The sequence below is a fragment of the Catharus ustulatus genome, chromosome 4, assembly GCF_009819885.2.
Source record: "Catharus ustulatus isolate bCatUst1 chromosome 4, bCatUst1.pri.v2, whole genome shotgun sequence".
In the NCBI taxonomy this organism is placed as follows: domain Eukaryota; kingdom Metazoa; phylum Chordata; class Aves; order Passeriformes; family Turdidae; genus Catharus; species Catharus ustulatus.
In genome coordinates, this window is record NC_046224.1 from 41,532,568 (window position 1) to 41,555,026 (window position 22,459).

A 22,459-nucleotide genomic window follows, 5' to 3' on the forward strand; every position below is an offset into this window, starting at 1 on the left:
TTTCCCCTCTGTTTTGCTGTCCTAGTGAGAAGGCAGTGAAGGAAAAAAAAAAAAAAAACCAAAACAAAAAAAAACCCCCCAAAAAAACCAAAACAAAGTTTATATAAAACAGCTCTAACCACAAATGTTAGAACCCTTTTACTAATGAAAACATGATTTTCATATACATCAAAACCCTGCTGTCATTTGAAAAAATACATACAAAATCTATTATTAGGCAAGATAATAATATATTAAATTATATACTACTTGATTTGACAATGTAAGCATAAGTAAAGGCAGGTTGATAACTGCTTAAATAGTTTTACTAAAAGCTGACCCTTTTCTTCTGATATTAATCTCCACTTTCCCTAACTCAAGGATTAATTTAGTATCATTTCCTTGATTTCCAAATACTATAAACAAGAGGGAGAACTAAACATTTTTTTCATTGAGTCATAAAACCCCCACAGTTAAAACCAAGAAAACTTTCCTAGGTATATGTTGTAGGGACATAAATAAAGTAAGTAGGATTAATTACAGCTAAGAATCTGTCTCATAATGTACAAGTAGTTTGGGATTGTAAACAGATGAAAGAGAAATAAAGCAAATGAAAAGGAAAAAGGAGGAAAAGAAAGCAAAAGAGCTGATAAAGTTTCTGGCTACAATACAGGAGACATATCATTACCATATGATCTAATGTGGGTGTCAGCCTGGATTGTGTTCATTGAGAGAAACATTTTTTAACTGTGCTATGGAATAGAAGCAGGAGGGTTTTCCACCAAGTGACAGTCACTGAGCTGAATTTACCCCCTCCTCCTTTCCACACCTGCAAAGCCTTCTGCCTGGGTTGAATATTTAGTTTAATTACATCTCAGCTTTGAGAGCTCCTGTTGCAAATCCCTGGATTAAAAGGTACGGTTTTTAGTAATTCTCCTGAACTATGCTGCACTAATAAAACTTCGGCAAGTCTATGGAAAGAACTATCTGAATTTTAAGACAAGCAAGTTAAAAATCGTACTAAATGTTTAATAATGTTAAGTTTTCTGTGCAGCACTTTTGTTTCTTGGAAACATGAGAATACATTCTCAAAGACTGTGCAGATTTCCTACTGTTTATTTGACTGTTCTGTCTCTTGTTTTGATTTGTATAAGCACTGCTATAGTCCTTTCTTTTTCTTTGCTGTAAACTTTTGCAGCAGTATATTCTCTGCAATCCAGTGTTTCGAATCGGTGATATAGAGAGTGTAAAAAATGCATGTGTGCTTACATTTCTGCTTTAAACTGCACTCTGATTTCTTTCTCATGTGTTTCTTCATATGTATTTCAGACACTGATGAATATAATTTCAATTTTAGAGAAAAAAATGCCTAGTAGTAAGTTAAACAGGCTCTGTGTATGCCTTTGTAATGTTAGAAAGTGCTATGTTACAGGGTACAAACAAGGGAATCATGTTTAAAGAAGGTTCTTATGAATGAAATAGTAGAAAAGAAAATTCAGTTGAAACTCCTGTTAACAGAGTTTTATTCTCTAAAACTTCCAACTACTGTGTTTGCATATATAGACTTTATTGCACAAAATGGGCAAAACATAAAATGGAGGGGATTTTTTTGAAACTGGAAAATATTGTTTAGCTTGTCTTTGTGGAATTTTGAGAGATTTCTGACAGTAGGTGAACTAATAATTTAACCTTAATATTAAGGTAAACTGACAAGAAGACCACCAATACAGTGGTGACGTGAACTGATGAAGCATATTTTCAGTGGCATTTTAAAATGAAATGTGGCCAAGCCTATGGTATAGTTTCCTCTGTTTGTGGAAAACTCTTCTTCATTGTAAACACATAATTAAAGGAATTTTAAACAGTTATGTCCTGCAGACATAAATATTGTGTCACAGAATTCAGATTTTTTTTGTCCTCTGTCCCTTTTTTTTTCTTTGTAAGTGAAGTGTAAACATTTCTTGGTAGTACAGTTCTGTGTATATCTTTTCCTTTGTTTATGTTCAATTACACATGCAAATAATAGGAACAGATCTATGTGTCTGCAGAATGAATACATATGACTGAAGATATCTGTTCCTATCTCCTGATTAACACGTAGCTTGTGTCTGCTGTGTTCTCTGCTGTATCCTCAGACTGTATACTTGATATCCTTTGTTGTCCCACAGTTTTCCTTTATAGCCAGCTCTTTCTGATTTCATTACAGTTTCTACAAAACAGGCACCAAAGGAAAGGCCTGCCTACAGGGATTAACTGAGATAAATTAAGCCATCAATATTAGTGTGAATAAGAAGCAAAGTGTTAAGGTACTTCCAAAGTGCCTTTGCTTTTTTTTTTTTTTTTTTCTTTTCTGAATGGTAGTAATTAAACTCCAGGATAAGATGGATAAGATCCTGATTGTGCATTCTTGGGATGGGTGGTACTTCAGCAGTGACCCTCAGAGGGAATAAAGAAGTTTTAAACATTTTAAAATATTTTTAAAATATATTAATACATAAAAAAAGGCTGTGGAAGGTCTTTAAGAGGTCCTGACTGCCACTACCATTCAAGGATTAGTGTGCAGCATTTCCAAAGTTTATTGTTATTAATATATATTCTGAAAAATAATTTGTACTGGGGTAATGTTTTATTGGTCATTTTCACAAAGCAGTGTGTTCTGATGAATGGTGATGATTTAGCAAATTTTTCTTCTCATCTGAGTTTATTAATAAATTGCATTGTTATTTTACAATAACTTGCACATGATGATCACTATTTCAAAACTCATGTTTTATATTAAACCCTGTTAACAGCTCACTACCATGCATTGAGAGCACTTTGCTGTGACATCCTGGCGTGTCTCTGTGCACTCTGCCTGCCCTGGCAGGGGTGCTGTAGGGAAAGGGACACAGCCCCAGGGTCAGTGGGAACCCAGGGCAGGAGGAAGCACAGAAGGATGACCCACATGGGGACACAGCCTGCCCCTGCTGCATGTCATGAGTTTACACAGTCCTGGCTGGCAGGAAATACTAAAAACTCTCTGATGGGATCTGTGATCCCCCCCAGTGCATGCAGGAAGTAAGGTGCTGTTCCAGGAACAGAAGTACTTTCATGTCCAACTGAGAAAACAAACATGTCTTAAAGAGACAAAATAAACAGTGTTTTACTCCAAGTGATTTCACTTTGAAGTCTTTGGGATATCTGAAGATGTTAGATACATGTCTTCCTGTCAGGTAGATCACAGGAATGTAGGCTATGATTTTAAGACACCAGCATATTTTGTTAAGCAACCTAATCATCTTCTCAAGAAACAGACCTAAAGGTTTCTGGAGAACTGTATAATTGGCACCTGTAGGATATAAATTCATGAAGAAAAATTAACTCAGGCACAATATAAATTGTATCTAAATCCAGTCTCATCGCTTTTTTATATATTTAGCTTTTTTCTTAACACTAACCATTCCTTCTAGAGTATCTGGTTGTATTATGTTAGAAAGGCAGGCTCCAGTAAACTACTCTAACCTGATACCATCTGTTCATTCTTGCCATCTACCTGGTAGGTTCCATATGTCCTCCTCTTCTGCTTCTTCCATTTTTTTTCATCTAACAATGAATATGGAGCTGAAAAATGCTCTACCACACCCCTAACTGTTAGATAACTTCTTCTAGCAAAAGAAATAATCCAAACTAGCATAAAGGCAAGGTGTTTTTAAGATATTGACCTGAAGAAGCGATTTTTCCTTTCATTACAGAGCAGCATCTATATTTAGGACTGTGCCATCCATTTTAAGAAAAAGTTCCTATATAAATGACAGGTTTGGCTTTGGGTCACTTGGCAATTTGAAGGCAGATTTCTTTGGTTTTTTTCTTTATTTTTTGTGCGTTTTAAAAATCAGTTAAAACTAGTAAAGTGTGCATGATATAAAATACACAGTACAAGAAGATAATTTTCAGAAAATTAGCTGGTCTTTACAGCCTTGATTCAAAACCTGCAAACAGTTGTGTAATTTCTCCTTAGTGCACAAGACAGGTAGCACAACCTAGAGTGTTTTGAAATGCATCTAGGCCTAAGATCTGAGAACATGTATTTAAGCAGCTTTTCTGGTTAATATCTATGGCAATGCATACTTGTGTAAAGTTGTTCCTGACTGTGAAAGTCTGCAGTATAAAGCCCTGAAGTCCTATTAGAAAGTGTGCACATAACACTGGAAGCATCAATTCAAAGCCTATGCAGTGCAAAGCAGAGGATTCTCAGGGTGGATGTCAAAATTTAGAAAGAAAACCAAGAATATTAAATATAACACAATATTGTATTCTATTTTATTGTGCTGTTTAAAGTAGGAAAGAAGTATAATGCATTTAAACAACTAAAGACCTTCCCCACACTTTCCACCCTGTCACTAAATCCTACCCTTTCTCAGTCAGTTTTACTAGGCTATAATTTCAAACACACAGCAAGCTGACACTTAAAAATATTTCTCAATACATGAAATACTGAATTACAGTGAGTTTGGGAACCTCAGGTTTGTCCCCAGGGGTCAAACTCATTGCTATGAAATAAATGCTAATGAAATCAAATAGACTGTTATGTTGGCAGAAAACAGGCCCATGGAAAATGTAGCTTATTGCTTTGACTCTTTTGCATAACAAAGTTGACAGGGCTGCCTGTTCCTAATAAATATTACTCTAATTATGCAAACAGACGTGTTTACAGTTGCCTTCGAACTGCTCTGCAAATAAAGAAAAGGGCCTATTGACAAGTTACCAGACTCCTATCACATAACTGTCCTATTTTTGCAATTCAGTTTTCTTTAATTGAAAGGAACAGTTATGCAATTGGTGGATGTGCTGGACCTCCTTCAGGAGGAACTGTGCAGATATGGCAAACGCTGCTTTTGTTGTTAACCCACTGCTCTGAACCCTAGGTTCTGCTGGGAGTCGATGAACTAAGCCATGAAGAGGCTGGCTCTGCTCCTTGTCCTGCTGCTGCCAGCATGCTTGGCCAAGCCATTCCACCAGCAGGGCCTCTTTGACTTCATGCTGGAGGACGAGGGCTCAGCGGACGTGGCTTCCACGGACGATCCTGTCATGTCCGGCTTCGGTCCAGTGTGCCCCTTCCGCTGCCAGTGCCACCTCCGCGTGGTGCAGTGCTCCGACCTGGGTAAGCCCAGAGCTTTGACTAATTTACCATACAAAGTGGGCCACAGAGCCCTGGGAAGATGGGCACTTGTTAGAACCACAAAGAACGTTTCATTTGTTGGGGTTTTTTTAATGTATATTTTGAATGTGTAGTTTCATTTGTTCTTTGAAATGCCACAGATTTCTCTTGCAGAGGAAATAACTTTTCAAAACTATTCCTTCAGATGAATATTAAGTAAAGGCAGTGAGGTCAGATGTGGGGATGGAAACTTTTTAAAAGGTTCTAAATTGCATGGTCCAAGGTCCAACACCCTTAATCATACTGCCTTGTACCTTAACACAGAAGTAATCTCATTTCCATAGGAATACATGAGCATGAGATGACCAGCTGAATCATATATCCTGGAACCAGCTCTTTGGAGTAAAGAGCTTGGAAACACTCCAAAATAATGAATACATTATGCGGTCCCTTATTAAATATCTTTCTTAGGCAGTATATAAACTGAAACCATGAGAACATTTCTCACAAACCTTCCTTACTCCCTCATGTAAGGGAAGGGCTTGTGTGCACAGTCAGAGTAGCAGGATATGAAGCCATGTCTGCCATCACTGTATTTGACTTTTCCATGCAGAAATCTCAGCTAATGAAGTTGACTTCAGTGAGACTGCTCTTAGTTTAAACCAGTATTATTCAATCTTAGCTGGTGTACAGTGCAGAAAATCAATTAGAGTTGGTTTTGCTCACAAGGAAACAGACAAATAGCTTCTCATGATTTTATAGAGCTTCTTTCTCTTTAAGTCTTCTCCCAGCTCTTTAAATATATAGCTGGTGTTTCCATTTGCTCATGTTATAACGTTGGCTTTGATAATTCCTTTAAGTCATGGCACAAATCCACCAATTAGGATCTGTGTCTCATTGTGGTAGGGGTTGTATAATTACAGAAAGGAGAGGAAACTTTAGCTACACCCCTAGAAACTTCTGTGAATTCATTAAAGTGAGCCACATAATTACGCAACAGATATGTTTGGCAAAGACCCAGCGAACAATGCAAGCCAAGCTGCACAAAACTGTGGGCTAGCCTAGCCATGCATTCATAAAGCTTCCACAGTACTGTCCCTCTTGAAAACTATTTTCTTTTTTTTACCATTTAGGTGCCAGAAAGAGCAAACATAGAGTGGGGAGTGGGGAGGAGGTTGCCCCACATGCCATGAAAGTCTTAGGTTTTATTGTTGTTACACTTAGTAATGCTGATGGAATTTAAGTTATTTTGAGAACTTGTTCTCATTCTGCTTCAATTCTGCAGAATGTAATGAGCTTTCACTTTGTAAAAAAGTAGAGACATTCACACAGGGACCCTTTGCTCCTGTGCTTGTTCCTCTGGTCATGCACTTCTCCTTCACACACACCAGGTTTACAGTCCATTGCATGAGATACTGTGGGTTAGTAGGGTCCCATACTGACAAGGAGACTCGGGAATACAGCAATTAAGACCCCAGGTCAGTCTTTCCCAGATAATTTCAAGTGGGGTGAAAAAAAAGAGATGTATTTTGAACTTTCTTTAAACCCCCATGCTGCATATCAGGCAATGAAAAGATTGTGCTTTTGGATCAGCTGGACTGGTGACATCCAGCCCTTGGGTACAAAGGAAAAGAGATCTCCCTGGGCTCAAAATATGCAACCCTGAAAAAGGAATAAGTAATATTTCCCTGGCAGAGCTCAAGGAAGCAATTATCAAGCAGTGCCAGCCTTGGCCTTGAGTTTCACCATCTTTGTTGCACGTGACAGCAACAAATGGGACAGGGCCCAGCTGGGAGGCTCATGGAGACACAGGACTGCTGGCTGCCCGGCAAGCAGGGACAGGAGAGCTGAGCGTCATCTGTGCACAGGAAAACCTGCCCTCTTCTCTTCCAAATTCACTTGTGTGTCACAGACCTGGGAAAAGCCATACTTACCTACTGACCTGAGAAAAGGCAGCTGCTGGCCTTTTGGTGCAAACTGTGGAGGTGACCTGGCTCCTGAGCTGTGGGATGAAGGGTGCTGGTGTTTCAGGGGTCAGGAGGGCAGTGTGCACACAGAAGGCATGAAACTAGCAGTGACAGTTCTGCCTCCCTATTAACCTGTGCTCCTGGCCTGCCTCTCCCTTCAGCTCTGGGCATTTCCAACCCAACCAAATTAGCTACATCTGTCCTCCAAAATCATCAAATGTAGTCATCTAATCCCATGGGTACTAGTTGAAGAAAAGTTTCGGGAAACAGCAAGGCTCCTCACAAGAACATATTAAGACCTTCCTAAATAAATTCCCACAAAGGAAAGTTGAAACCTGAATCAGGAACCTTGCCCCTACTCACTCTCTAGCATGGAAGGAGTGTTAAAGCCATGACCCCTGGGGACATGCCAGAGCAAGCCAGCTGGAGGACCCTAACTTGGGCAACACATGGAGAGGTCTCCTCTTCCTCAGCCTGTTTCTTTCATGCCTAAATGGGCATTTGCTACTTGTAGATTCTTACTTCATAATGAAAAAAAACAACCATCTGACATAGGGTTACGTGAATAAACCCCAGAAGAACTATTGGATCCAGAGTCCAGAGGTCAGGTTTGCCCCTTTTCTCATGAGTACTGGATGGGAATAACAAAAAAAAATAAAATCCAAGTCCAATAAAAACAGTGAAAAAAATGCCCAGTGGTCCAATTACGCTTGTCAGCTGAATTCCTATAGTCTTAAACTTCAGTCACATCTTCCTAAGCACACACCTACAAATTAATTTATTTTGCCTTCCAGCCAAGAGCTGAGTGGTCAAGAAGGAGAATTGTGCCTTCTCACATCCTGAAAAAGAATTCTCTCTAAGTTTTGGTTACTAATGGATCAAAAGCAGAACCTCATGTGCCTACATTTCATGAGATGCATTACCTGTGTGAACAGGCTCAAGGATCTCATCAAGGAAAGCCACTGTGCTATCTTTATAAAAGTGCTGCCTTTTCTGAGTCTACCTCCTGTTGTTAAAAGGGTTCACTTTATGATCATACTTCAGTAGGAGGCTTTGCTATGCTATATCCAGGCTTTCCATAAAAAATCACAAACATCTTCCTTATTAGAGGACAGTACAGGTTGGGAATAACTGATGTAACTACTCAGAGACCACTTTTCCTGTTTTAAAGTAATAAGTACAGGAAGATGTGCAGTCAGCTGGCCAGGCAAACATGCCTCTCAAAAACTCTAGCAAGGATTAAGAGTTCCATTTAAAGTCTCGTCCTCCCAAAGGGAGTCTCAAGTAAAGTTCATCCCAGAGTGCCCTGGTAGGCAGGAGGATGCATGTGTGATTACTCATCCCTGCAGCAGATGCAGAATGCTTCATAAGCACTCAGAGGTGGTGGTCAGAGCTTTATTTGACCTTCAGATAAGTCTGACAGCCCCTTCTAAATGAGCAGTGTCTCTGTCCAGGATGCAAGGAGATTGCCCTCCTGGGAGACCTTTACAGGATGTAGTGGGGGTATCTCCATCTCTCTTGCTGGGAGGATCTGTGGAGGTTTTGTGGTTTACAAAAGGTGTGCAAGAGAGAGATGTCAGCAAAGTCCAAGTAATACAGCTAAAATTCAGATTTTGCTCACAGCTCAGAAATGCAGCATTTCTCCAGCTTATACAAAGAAGAGTACATTACAGCTCAGCATGGATGTTGGAGGGTGTGTTTGGAAAGCACTTTGACATCAGGAGATGAAAAATTTACAGATATGTAAAGTATTATTACTGGGATCTGGTAACATGAGGCAGTTTTATCTGAACAAATAGAGTGTCTCAATATATAAACTGATGACTCTTCAACACTTGAGCCATTGTAACATGGCAATTTATTTGTTGGCAAAAGATAATTTATCTCACTGTATGAAATCTTTCCAGAAATATCGGAACGCCCATTTTCTAACTTGTACTCCATGTGAGAACCTCATTTTTCACTGTAAAGGAAATTATCTCCTTTGCAATATACCTAGGTTTGAAACATAATTTTTAAAGCTAAATGTTCAGCTTAAAATCTTATAGGTTATTAAACACACAATAAAAGGAAGCCTGTATCCTTAAATGGCCAGACATTAACAAATACAATTTTTAAATTAAAGAAAAATTGTGTATTTACATTGTCACTGATGAGCTTTTAGGACAATTTTTTTATCATTTTTTCTTCTTACAATGAGGATTAAAGTCTTACTTTGTCTATGTTTAATAGAAGCTGATACTCTCATGAAATCCCCTGGCTTCATGGTACTGGATAATTTACCAAAATTACTATCATTAAAAAAGGAACCATGAAATTTGGGAAAGTATTCTGTCACTTATACTGAGAATAGCATCTACATCACAAGACCCTGGCCTTAAAAAGACGTTCTTTAGCCCAACATAACTTAGGCTGTCAGCAAGCACAAGTCACTGGGCATTCCACATGCTGACTGGGTGAATTGGAATACTCTTAACATGTTGGAGGTCAGACTGGAGGATCTATATGAATTATCACAGCATGTTCAGAATCTGAGAGTGGTCTGCTCTCCTTTCACAAGCATGGGGTGAGTTAGGCTGCTCCTGCAGGGGTTCATCCTCTCTGAGGTGGATGTCAGTGATGGAAAGGATGCATCACTCTTGGAGAACCAAACTGCCAGGACAGGGCAATGACCACTGGAAGTTATACAACTTACTTTCAGATTAATGAAGTTATGTGTGTTAAAATTAAGGCAAGGAAAAATAAACCCATATTGCCATCTTTGCTTTGTGATAAATTTGGCATAAATTATTAAATTTTTTGTATATATTCTGCTTCAATACAATTTTGGGGATGCCCTGGAAGTTAAAAAACATGAATTAAAGTCCTGGGCTCAATACATTCTGAAAAAATTATTAAATCAACACCCCAATAATTAGAAAACATTCTTAAAAATTTTCAAGAAAAAAAAATTTACCTGCATGTAGACTACTTTATATTCACAAAAAGCCATTATCTTTTGCCAGTATGGCAGTAAAAGGCAAGCATTCTTGCACCATCATCTGAATTCCTGGTGTTCCAGTTTCAGCTGATAGACATGATCCTAGATGAAAATTAATGCACTCTAAGTACGTCCCTTCCTTATTTACTGCTTACTCCAAGATAACAGTGACCAGATTTGTATGTTTTCTTTTTTTGTCTTAGTTTTTAGAATTTGTTTGCTTGCTTTGGACTTGGAAATGCCCTTTATGAAAGCCTAGTGGCAGAATGGAAGCCCAGTCTGCCAAGTCTAAGTGATACAAGAAATGCCAGTTTTCTGGCTTGTTCTGTCACAATGGTTCATTTCTAAAATCTCCCAATGCACCAATAAATAGCTAATAGACAGCTAGTAGAATGTGAGTCAATTATAAGTGATTATAGGTGATTACAATGTTTAAAATATGCTAAATAATCACTCCTTGCACGACCTAGTGTTATGGACTAACAGGTGTGACTGGTATGTGTATTGTGTTCTTAACATCTTTGTAGGGAGTGTTACTTGGTAAGACATATGAATATTTTTAAAACACCTATGTTTTCACAACAAAAAGCCTCTGGTATTTTATTGTGGAGGGTTCCCAACCAAGAAAGAGATAAAAGCTCCTTCCCAGTGTTCACTGAGAACCCATAGCAGCAGGGAGGAGATCTAGGAATTCGGGTCCTGTGTGAAGTCACCAGTGATAACAGCAAGAAACTTCTGGTATTACCACCCAGCTATCCAGAAAAACTGTTCACACAGTCCAGTTACCATGGTATTTTGTAAATCTAGTTTTAAGCTGATTTTCAAAACACCAGTTTCAAACCCAGATTGGAGTACCCTAGCCTTATCAAATTTGGACTCAGAGGTCTATATTTTGCTTTACACATACCCTGACTCTGATTAAAAGGAAGTGGACCAAAAGAAGATAATCATTTTGCAGGAAAATTAAGTGTTTTTCAGAATATACTTTAGTCTTTTCCTAAAGTTCAAATCAAAACCTATATTCTTTAAAATATATTGCCATTTAAAAAAATGTATTAATCCTGTTTTCCATATCTTCCCTGACAAAAAAACATATTGACAAATGCTGTAATTATATGTCTCTTTGGCTGTATTCTATTTAATATGTTCACACAGAGCACTGTTGTCCTTTACACTGTGAAAGCAAAGCAGGAAGATAATCACAGAATCACAGAATATTCTGAGTTGGACTCATCAGGATCATCAAAGTCCAGCTCCTGGCCTGCACAGAACAGCTCCAAGATTCACAACCTGTACCTGAGAGGGTTGACAAGTTATTCTTGAGCTCTGTCAGGCTTGGTGCTGTGACCACTTCCCTGGGGAGCCTGCTCCAGTGTCCAATCACCTTCTGTGTGAAGAGCTTTTTTTATCATATACAACATTATACTCCCCTGACATCACTTCAGACCATTCCCTCAGTCCCATTACTGTTATCAAAAAGAAGAGATCAGTGTCAGCCCCTCCTGTTCCCTTCATGAGGAAGTTTTAAATTACAATGAGGTCTCCCCTCAGTCTCCTCCAGGCTGAAAAAAAGAGTAGAACTTGCTGATGGGCTTCTCTGCAAAGATAGAGGTGGAAAAAATAAACACAGACACATGGGTACTTCAAAACCAAGGACCATGCCTGCATGGGTTTTTTTGGGAAAAAAAAAAAAAACAACAGGGATTTGTGTTGTAGTTTTCAGCTTATGGAGCCAATTATGAGATTCAAACAGCTGTTTACAAATGACCCTGATTTTAATAAGGTTGCATTTGCTATATAGGCAATTCTACTGCAAACCTTGTGTGCAGTCAATAGGAAATGAAAAAGGGGAAAAGCAGTATTTAAAGAATTTGTGTACTCTCTGCATGCATACTTATATGAGGGGGCATCCAGGAGAGCATCCCATACCATTCTTGTGTTTTGTTACCTAGGACTTACTTGGAGTATTTATATTTTTTAAAAAATCTGTTATAGGAGAGGATGCTCACAGTTTTTATTTTAATAAGAAACTGAATATCAGTGAAAGCAAGAAACCACTTCTGTCCACCTGATGGCAACTTTAAGGACTTAGTGGCAAAAAATCCCAAATGGACAAATTATTTATAGAAATGTCACAGCTTTTAAAACATGTACAAGTGTAAATGGGGCTACAGTCTGATCCTGTAATGCAACATTAGCACAACAAAAATGTTCAATAATGCATCCCAGAACCAGTTTCTGCTTGCATCTCCTCTAGCATCTAAAATGTGAAAACCTAGAATGATTTCAGTTTCTGTTTCTGGAGTGCATGTTTTGCCTTCTACTGCTCCAGAGTGGACCTCAGAAACTAAAGAGTTTCTCAATGAATTCATATTTTAGGGAGACATGAAAGAAAAGTGTCCGTAGTGGTGCAATAGTCCAACTCATTGCTGGGTATCTCTACCTAAGCAAAGACAAAGGCAAAGAATTGAATTTAAATCTTAATGTTTTCAGGGGGAAAAAATTTACTTTCTCTTCTTTATTCTTTCACTCTGTGACAGAGAGTTTACATCTTCTGGTCTAGAGATGACTGTTAGAGTTACAGAAGACCTGGGGAAGCTCTCTCACTAAATGTCTGATAAAATAAAAGAAGTTACAAAGCAAATATGTCAAAGAGTTACAAGGGTATATATAACATCCTGTAGTAGAAAGAGGGAACTAGCAGGTCTGAATATTTCCTGATTCAGCCAGGAAATTCTCTTCCAAAATTTGTTTAATTGTTATTCACTGTCACAGACATGACCACAGCAGCTTCTTCCATTTTATGTTTGTGTGAGAGTAGGTTGGCAACAATTCTAAAACATTTATGAAAAATGACTGTGTTATGTTTAGAAGTACCTGAAATAACCAGGAACATATCTGTCCTCAGGTTATAAACTAGGGCTGTGTAATGACCATGTGGTCAGAACAGGAAGGGGTAAGTTTACTTGAAACCAGAGAAGACCTCCCCCAAATGATTCTTTATTACATTATGTTAGAGACAATTCTGGTAAATCCCAGACTAAAAATTGAGGGAACTAGCCTCAGTTGCCTGTTGCTAACTTAAACTGCAGCAGAGGTAAACATCAAATTACATTACTCCAAAGGGTCATTCAAAACATAATTTGTTAGATAATGCTCACTTTTCTGAACCACTGAAATGCTCTCTTATGACTACTGAAGCAATAAATGCTTCACCTTACTGCATGAGCACTCATAGATAGTACATCTGCATTGCATCCACTTTGAGTAAAGCCACTCTGCACATGGTGCTGGCAGATTGCATGAATCACACGGGTCAGTTGCTGCTCTCTGATGGGATGTTTTTTGTCTGCAGCCATGGCGCTGGGAAATGTAAAGCTGATTATTCTAGGAGTTAGCTAGAAAACTCATAATACATGATTTTTGTTTCACTTAATGTCTTAATCTCTGAAGTCTAAAGATTTTTTCAGAATATTTTTCTGCCTATCTAAAACGCTGCTGTTCTTCAGAAGGCATATACATTTGAGATCATTGCAATTAGAAGTCAGAATTGGAGCTTGCTTGAGTTTTTAGCTTCAAAAATATATCCTTACTCTTAGGTATTAACTTTTGGAGCCAGGAGAATAACTCTATCTGTACCAAAAATGTGACTAACTCTGAAAAATAATTCATAACAGCTGTGGCTTGCAATATCCGTTATGCTGTGAAATATGTGTTCACTACTCCGAGTGAGTGGAGGCAGAAAAGAGCAGATAAAGCCTTGCATTCACTTTTATACCTTTGTTAGGACTTTTATAATTATTAGTACTATCACAATGGAGAACTTTGCGTTTGATCATGATGTGTGTGAATTTGTTTCTATTTTTCTGTGTTGCTCACTCTGTTCTGGGAAGCAATGTTATAAATGTTTGGGGGAAAAAAACCCCAGTGTAGTAATAGGTCATTGGGTCTACCCTTGTGAGGGGCCACCTCAGCAGGGAATGGTGTTTGTTTTCTTGTTCTTTCCTATGGGAAGGGTCAGACATACACAAAAACAATGATCTGTGATAAAAATAAGCCCAAAATGGATCTTATGAGACTTTCAGGCTGCTGAACAGGAAAACAGTCTAAAAAATCATTGTGAATCACCTTCAAGAATATGTATTTTAAGAATCTTATGCATTCCACAATGGTTTTTTATATCTGTTAGGAAAAAAAAAATACTACTGATTTCATACAAGAGTGGAGAAAGTAGAGAACAAATTTTTAGTTTGGAAGTGGGAGAGAGAAGGAGGCCACCAATACTTGTCTGTAGAAAAAGACAATTGTTTCTTATTTCATGGATGCAAATAATGAAATTACTCCTATTTGCAAATCCCACACAATAGAGAACAAATTTCCAGTAAATACTGTAGCACATAGCTTGGGAAAGTATCAGTAAACTTTTCTAAGTCAAAGCATTCAAAGCAGTTCCTTGCCACCCTTCCAGAAAGCAGTCCTTGGATCCGGCTGTTTTTCCATGACTAAGTATCTGACCCTGTAAACTTGCCTTTAGCCTGGTTTGCCCCAGAGTCCAGCGAGGGCATTGCTAAGGTCATTCCCCCGGGGAGGATTGCTGCCCATCAGAGGGATGAGCAGAGCTGGGCTCGGAGCAGGACAGCCCAGGCAGCTGCTGGACAGGCTGCAGCCACTGATGGTCACGGCTGGGAATTACATGGGGCTCCGTCCAAATTCCTCAGCTGGCAGCAGCTGTTCGCAAAAACTGTAAGAGTCTTCAAGCGAGCCCCGTTTTATGGCCCCTGTGATAATAACCGTAAGTGTTGCAATGTAATAACACATGTATCCGAGCTACAGCGTTCAGATGTCTCTCTGACTTTTTAGCTCATGCTTTCCAGCTGGGAAAGCAAAGGTTTCTTCAGAAGAATAAGCTCCATCCCTGCTGCTTGTAGAATGGATTGGTGGGGGAAAGATCTCCCAAAATACCCTAAATGCACCAAAAAAAAAAAAAATCAAACCACAAAATTTTAAAAATTGTTTATCATTATCACTGTTCACATATTTGTTATTTAGACTTTGTGTGGGAAAGATGCAATTCTCAGGAAAGCATCCTCATCTCTGGGCTGCAGACTCAGACTTCTACTTGCTTAGTCTCCCTCACTGGCCCCATAAATCTTGCATTCCTTTTCTGCACAGTCGTATGGCTTCAGCAGAAATGTGGCTCCCTGCCAAGATGCAGGCTAACTTGTGGCTCTTTCTACCGAGAAGCTGGAGCAGCGGACTGAAACCTCTGCACAGCCACGAGGGTTCCAAATTCTCCCTCCTCCTTTGTGGGTTAAACAATTCCACGGCCACTTGATCACAGCTCCTGCAGCTGAGTGGGTTATTCCTGCTCAGAAATAACAAAGCCTGCTGCCTACACCAAAACCCATAATGTCCTCACACTATTCCCAAATTCTTGCTACATCTCCCACACCTGTTTGGCTGGCTAAAGAGCAGCATGTGCTGGTTGGGCTGGTGCAGTGCTGCACAGGAGATGGCCAGCCTCTGATCCCCTCTCAGGGACCAGATAAGGGATGGATTATGCCAGTCTTGGCCCTTTTCTGCCTAATTTCTGGTCTCATAAAATCTCCAGACCCACGAGCCTTCTGTCCTCTCCAGGAGGTGAGGCAATCACAGCTACACAACCAGACACTGCCATTTGCTTAAGAAATTATAATAAAAGGCTACACTCCCAAGGATGAGATCCACAGAGACAAACTTGGTTTCTGCAGTTACCTTCTCCAACCTCCCACTGAGCAGGGATTCCTGGTCCATGTAACAGCTCCCCACCAAAGGTGACTGTGGGTGAGCCTTTCTCGTATTGGTTAGCAAACCAATTATTCTGGTTTTTACTGAATACATTTGGATGGTGTATGTTATCTCAAAAATCTGTTGTGTAACAAGGAAGTGTACAAAAAGTTAGGAAAACTTCTGTCATGAATGATAAAAACTCATCCTAAGAAAAGGAAATACTTTTTTTTTTTTTTCCATTTTTAAGTTCTCTGGCTTATTCTGTTCTTCCTGTGTTTCAATGTGCATGCATTTTTACACACATAAATGTATACTGGTGGGAATAATTGTTTGCCCCAAACTTGATATTGTAGAACAGTAGGAAATTTCTACTTATAAAAATTCATAAAATATATTAGAGATCCGAGCTGGGCTACAGGAACTGATGGCTGTTAAGTTTCTAAAGAAGTAATGATTTCTCCCAAAGAAATATTTTAGTGTGAATCAAAAGGGTGTTTTGACTATAACGCATTAACTACATCTTAATTACATTATTTACATTAATTACATCTTTTATTTCCAAATTCTTTAAACTTTTAATCTCATTGTAAACAAGAATTTTGGAAGGGTGGAGCTATACCATTTCTTATTTGTGAATAAACTGATTTTTTAAGAAATTTATTTTCCAACTTTAATAATAACTGATTTAGCTTTATTCAACCAAAATTAAAAAAAAAAAATATGTATTTTCAATTTAACAGACAGTGGGAAAAGCAGAAGAATCTAAATTTTTAGTCAGTTGTAAGTTAATCTTAGGAACTAGAAGCCTGAAATACTTCCAGGGAGTTGCATACCAAACTGTGTAGCACTGATTATTCACATAAAAACTCAGACTGGTATGAGAGATTTTCATATGGTTTTTCAAGAAGTAAGTTTTAATGTATAAAAGAAGTCACTGCCAAGTGCTGGAATGTCTGTGTATACTGTTCTTAAAATGATTGAGAGGAGACCCAATTGATATTTTCTGACACCATTTTTCCTTTTGGTTGTCATTACATAAATTTCACCAGAAGTCATTTGTAGGTGGGTGTGTGGTCACACTGTACAACACAGCTTCAGGAGTACTTGGGCATCACTTGAGTTTCTCAGAAATGAATTGCAAGGACAGCCCACAATTCTCCTCTAAACTTTTGTCTTCCAGACAGAAGAACCAAAAGAATCTAATTCTATTCCAGGAGCCATTAGAGCTTCCAGTTTGGTTGCCATTTTCTCCATTTGATTTAAACTCTGTCACACTGTCACATCAGTTCAAGCTCCCCCATTCATCTGAACTGGATACTGCTGACCAGAAAGGTTTGAAACTTTCTGTCCAAGCTGGGAGCCTTCAGCACAGGGATTAGTTTGCAGTCCACCAGTGCACCTCCCAACATGTATCTCTGGAGGCTCATTAACTTATACCTCACCTGGAACTGCAAGCTCAAGCACCAACCAAGGTAGATGTGGATCTGGTCTACACCTCAAATACAGTTTAGTCCTGAATTGTTTAAATGCTGATTTTGCAAGTCAGATTCACCCTTTATAAATTCTCCCACCACTGGAGAGCTTTAGATGATGTAGATTCACCTGGAGGATGTGTTAAATTGCTTTCACTGATAATGCAAGGTCTCAGCAGCTGTACTTATCAACACTTCGCTCTTCAAAACCCACACAAGTCAAGAAAAAAAAAAAAGTAATGCCATGTCTACAGTTGGTGTTGAATTTTTTAAAAGCAGCTTCAGGAAATAAACTACAATATACATGGGATAGGTAATAAAAAAAGTTCAACTCTTCAAGTGATGGCAATTATGGTCTGCATGCAGAGCTAATTATTGTATTGTACATCCTTCTAGCTTCTAGTACAAGACAGGAAAATGATGTTATAAATCATTTTCAGAAATGGATTTCTGATTATTAAATTTGTCTTATATTTATAATATGAAACATTGAAATTCTAACTTTATTGCTCTGAGAAATAATCAGTTCTACCATATTCGTGGATAACACTTAATCTTTTAGAAACTGAAAATTGCAGCTAGAAGTTGTGCAGCAGACTCTGGCAAGTTATCCCTTCAATGGCAAGCCACGTGTTCCCCAAGTGCTCTTACAAAGTGTGTTCCAAGGGCATCACATGAAGCATGGCTGTACAACTTTTGCACCCTCTTGTCTGCCATAACACTTATTAGAGGTACCAGCCTACTAATATAGAAGTGCTGACACCAGAACATACTAATACCACTTTGAACATAAGTAATTAAACCCTTAGGTTTGGGGTTTTTTTGTTGTTGTTGTTGTTTTTGTTTTTGGTTTTTTGGTGTTTTTTTTTTTTAATATGTGAAGAACGCTATACAAGTTGCTAGACTGTGGGAAGTTATCACAAAGTTATGGTCTTGAAAAAGCAGTGTTTTTTGGGAACGAATATTTTAGTTGCTGACATCAATCCTGTTCACTTAAGACAGAAACCATCCAAAGACAACCAACATACAAAGTGTACAGTATCACATTCTTATATATTTGGAACTTTAGTACTACTTCTGGAAGTAATGAAGGTTTTGCAACTGTTGAAGTAAGAACAATGTCCATGCCTAAATGAGCAAAAGTTATTTTAGTAACATGAAGAATCTTAATCTGTATCAAATATTTGTGCACTGAATATCAGTAAGGTAAAAAGGATGAGATGTGATTTTTGGCTGTTGTCAGTTTATGAAACTTTTACTATTTAATCCCAGGCCCCATGATTCTGCTTTTTAAAACTTTTAAATTCTGGTGTAATTAAAACTCAAGTTAATTTTTATTGCACTCAGTTTTAATAAAAATCTGATCAAAATGTTTTAATTTTTTTTAATTTTACCATACTTTAACTTTACATATACACATATATATTCTAAGAAAGGATTGAAAGGAGTTATGCTATACATAGGATTTTGACAGAGAAACCTACATTTCTGTGAGTGAAAACACATTTTTGATGAGCAATAACTATCACAGAATCACAGAACTGTTGAATTTGGACATCAACTCTTGAGACCATCTAGGCCACTCCCCTGCCTGGGGCATTTCGTGGGGCTGTGATAACTTTGGGAGTATCTGCAGGGATGGAATCTCCACATCCATGGTGGGCAAAGCATCTCATCTCTGGGAAGCATATCTCTGCAATGCCATGCTTGGGATTAACATATAGGTCTAAAAAGATAATTTTTATAGGTGTATATCTTTCCTCTGAGAAAAATGTCATGCAGTTTACCATTGTTCTTGGGAGACACTGGAAACACTTGCAGAGATCTTTTCCATAAGAATTTAAATATTACTTCAGGAATGCTAGATAAAACCCTTACTGGTAAAAAGACAATATTACTCAGAAATGTCCACTTCTGATACATGCCCATGCAGAGACTTTATTAGTGTCTAGAATTTTTCCCTACCAACTATTCATTTAGCATTTTGCATTAAAAAAAAAAAAAGACTAGTTAGGAAAGAACATTTTAATTTTGTGGTAGATCAGAATGACTATAAAAGATTTGTTTTATTCCAAGTCACAGTATGAAAGGAAAGCTGGGTAAAGCAAGTGTTATTTAACACTAAATAATTTCATTTCCATGACTTCATCAGACTTACATATCAGCTATTCAGAAAATAGTCCCAAAGAGAGTCTTTAATTTAAACTGTCTGATGTTCTTTTGGCAGTTGTAGAGAAACCAAGAGATTTGTTCTCCAGAAAACTTGGACATAGTTTCAGTTCAAAGAAAAGAGGGGAGGTGGATTGGTAGTTTGGGTTTTTTTAAGGTGGACTTTACTGCAATTTGCTCAGTTACTGTCAAACAAACTGTATTTTTTCTGGAAATTATTATAATTAACTGTTGTACTTCTTTCAAAAAACCTAATACCTTTTAAAAGCAGGAAAGTTTCTCTGTCCACAAAAGTTAACACCCAGTGAAAATAATAAATACCATATCTATTTCCAAAAGTATTTTTTTTATTCACACAATTCAGTAGAATAAAATATGTTAGAAACTATTTTCCTCAAATGAAATCCTTTGCTTCAAGCTATACCTCAGATATTTTCTCAGAAAAGGCATAATGGAAATGTGAATAAATAAATGTTAGTTCAGCTTAGCAAAATAAAACTCTCTTTGACTGGCTGGAGACAGAAATACTTTCAAATAAGTCTTCATAAGCTGCTTCAGGAAATTAGTTCTAGAAATGGTGTTTACTGAAAGAAAAATGCTGCTAAGAAAGGCCCTGCTCCTTACTTAAAGTTTCTTTCAAAGTTAATTGTTCTTTTCACTGTCACTAGGTCTGGAAAAGGTGCCAAGAGACCTTCCCCCAGACACAACCCTGTTGGACTTACAGAACAACAAAATCACTGAAATTAAAGAAGGAGATTTCAAGAACCTGAGGAATCTTCATGTAAGTGTATAAATGAACTGGTATTTACCAACAAAAATGGGGAGAAAATGTGTTTTTGGCCTGGTAATGCATTTTTTAAGGAAAACTGATAAACTATTTTGTGAAACTCCTCCACTAGCCCAGCCTATTTATGTCTATTTTTATTCTCATTTCTCTTCTGCACCTTTCTTTTCAAACTACAGAAGTTTCTCAGCTCTTTTCAGCTCTGAAGACCTGTCTCCTGATCTCCATCATAACTTCTCTCACATATTTATTTATCTTCTCAGTCTCTTTGGCACAGTTACATGGCTATTTCCATCTCAGCCCTGCCACCTCACTCACTTCTTAGTGTACTCCTCCCCCTCCTATGTCTGAGCTCACAGAGATTTTTATGTGCCACGTTTGTCAGCAGATATTCTGCACTAATTTTCATTCAAGAATCTTTCCAAATTACTCTTCTGCCCCTTGCACTACTATGAAATTGTGTTTTTGCAATAACTTTTTCCTAGCAAAGCTTCTCATCCCTCTTTACCTGCCAGTCTCCTCTAACACTTTTGTCTGGTTTCCTCTTTGCTGAAATATTTTCCTTCCTGGTTTCTGAGACTATTTTTTTTCTGAGGTTCACCTCTTCTTTTCCAAGTTTCCATCAGACAGCTACCTTCCTCTGTTTCTAAATTTTTTTGCTCTGAGGTCCTTCTCCCCGTCTATAGTTTTATCAACATTTTAAAATACATACCCCATACTTTTGCCTAAATTTTGTTGAAATTTTTTTTCTTTACAGAACAGAAAATGGCTATTATCTGTCTTTGAAAGCAATATCCTAATTCAGGCATATGCCTGGAAATATTAGTTTCCTAACCTTTGTTCTGTATATTCCCCCATTTGATCCTTTATTATTATGAGCAACAACTTATTTGGCTTTTCTTTACAGTCCTATTCTATTCTATTCTATTCTATTCTATTCTATTCTATTCTATTCTATTCTATTCTATTCTATTCTATTCTATTCCATTCCATTCCATTCCATTCCTTTCACAAATAAGAAGCCAACTCCCATGTTTTATCCATTACTGGTGCCAGTATCATCACCCAAAGAATCACAGTTTCAAATAATAATCTGCATTCAACCACTGATACTTGGAAAAAAAAACTATAAAATTTTGCCTCTTTTAATTTCTTCCAAAGTCCCTCTTACATATTTGTTACAATGCAGCATCAAGAAGATAATTTTTTTAAAAATGTGAATTCCAGACTGTTCATAGTAAAGGGATCTGCATGAGTGAATCATGATGAGGTTCATGTCATCTAATTTTAGCTTAGGTGTCTGTAGTTGATCTAGTTCCATAGATAACCTCTAAAGTCAACAAAACATGTTCTTCTACATCACATTTCGGTAGTCTAGGTTTAAGAATGAGATAACTTGTTCCTCAGATATTTTTTTTCAATTCCCTTCTCTGGCTACAGGACAGATTTGACACTGTAATTTCTGCCCATTTGTATTGTTTTCCTTCCACCTTGGAAAGAAGTCCTGTGTTTTCAGTAAAGATGATCTACGAGGCACTAAAAGAGACAAAATTCTTATCAGTGATATCAATCTTTTGGGAAACGACTCTGCCTGAAATGAGTCAGAGCATGGTATTGCAGATGAAAATCACTGCTCCCAGTGACTTCTACCCACTTGGCACTTGGTTCAGGTCTCAGTTACACATTCTGCTGTGAGTGATGCTGTCGTGAGCTATTCTATTTCATTGCAGTTAACTCTAAGGAGTTTTCTTTATTTTGCTTTGCTCTGTTTTTTGTTTTTTCTCTTTCTTTTTTTTACAACAGATGCAATATAATTGTGAATTAAATAAGTAACTCCTCAGGGAAGAAATTATTTGTTTGGCTTACAAAAGTGCACAGTACATGCTTAGGGACCACTGGAAATAATAGATTAGCATAAATTTTAACAAATAACCTTCAAAACTGCAATTTTCATGGATTTACTCAAGAGCAAATAATGATTCTCCCAAGGTCTCCTTCCAACCCAAACCATTCCATGATTCTATGATCTTTTCCCCAAAATAATAATTTAGTCATACAGTATATTTATGTAACTAGGCACCATCTTTGCTCTCAGCAGGCGTATTCCTGTGTAATATCTGGGAATTATTCCCATTCTCCAACTGTTCAATTAAATATTTTTTGGAGAGAATATTGTTTTTAGAAAGTAAAATTCAAAAATAT

General features: G+C 37.7%; 1 protein-coding gene across 1 annotated transcript in view; it reads left to right on the forward strand.

Annotated features, from left to right (window-relative positions):
• Positions 1-718: 718 nt before the first annotated feature.
• The window catches only part of DCN (decorin), a 38,240-nt gene continuing 16,499 nt past the window's right edge, over positions 719-22,459 (forward strand). The window contains exons 1-3 of the mRNA XM_033058959.2: positions 719-894; positions 4,884-5,119; positions 20,142-20,254. Of these exons, the coding sequence (XP_032914850.1) occupies positions 4,912-5,119; positions 20,142-20,254 (321 nt within the window). The 5' untranslated portion in view covers positions 719-894; positions 4,884-4,911. The remainder of the gene's footprint in view (positions 895-4,883; positions 5,120-20,141; positions 20,255-22,459) is intronic.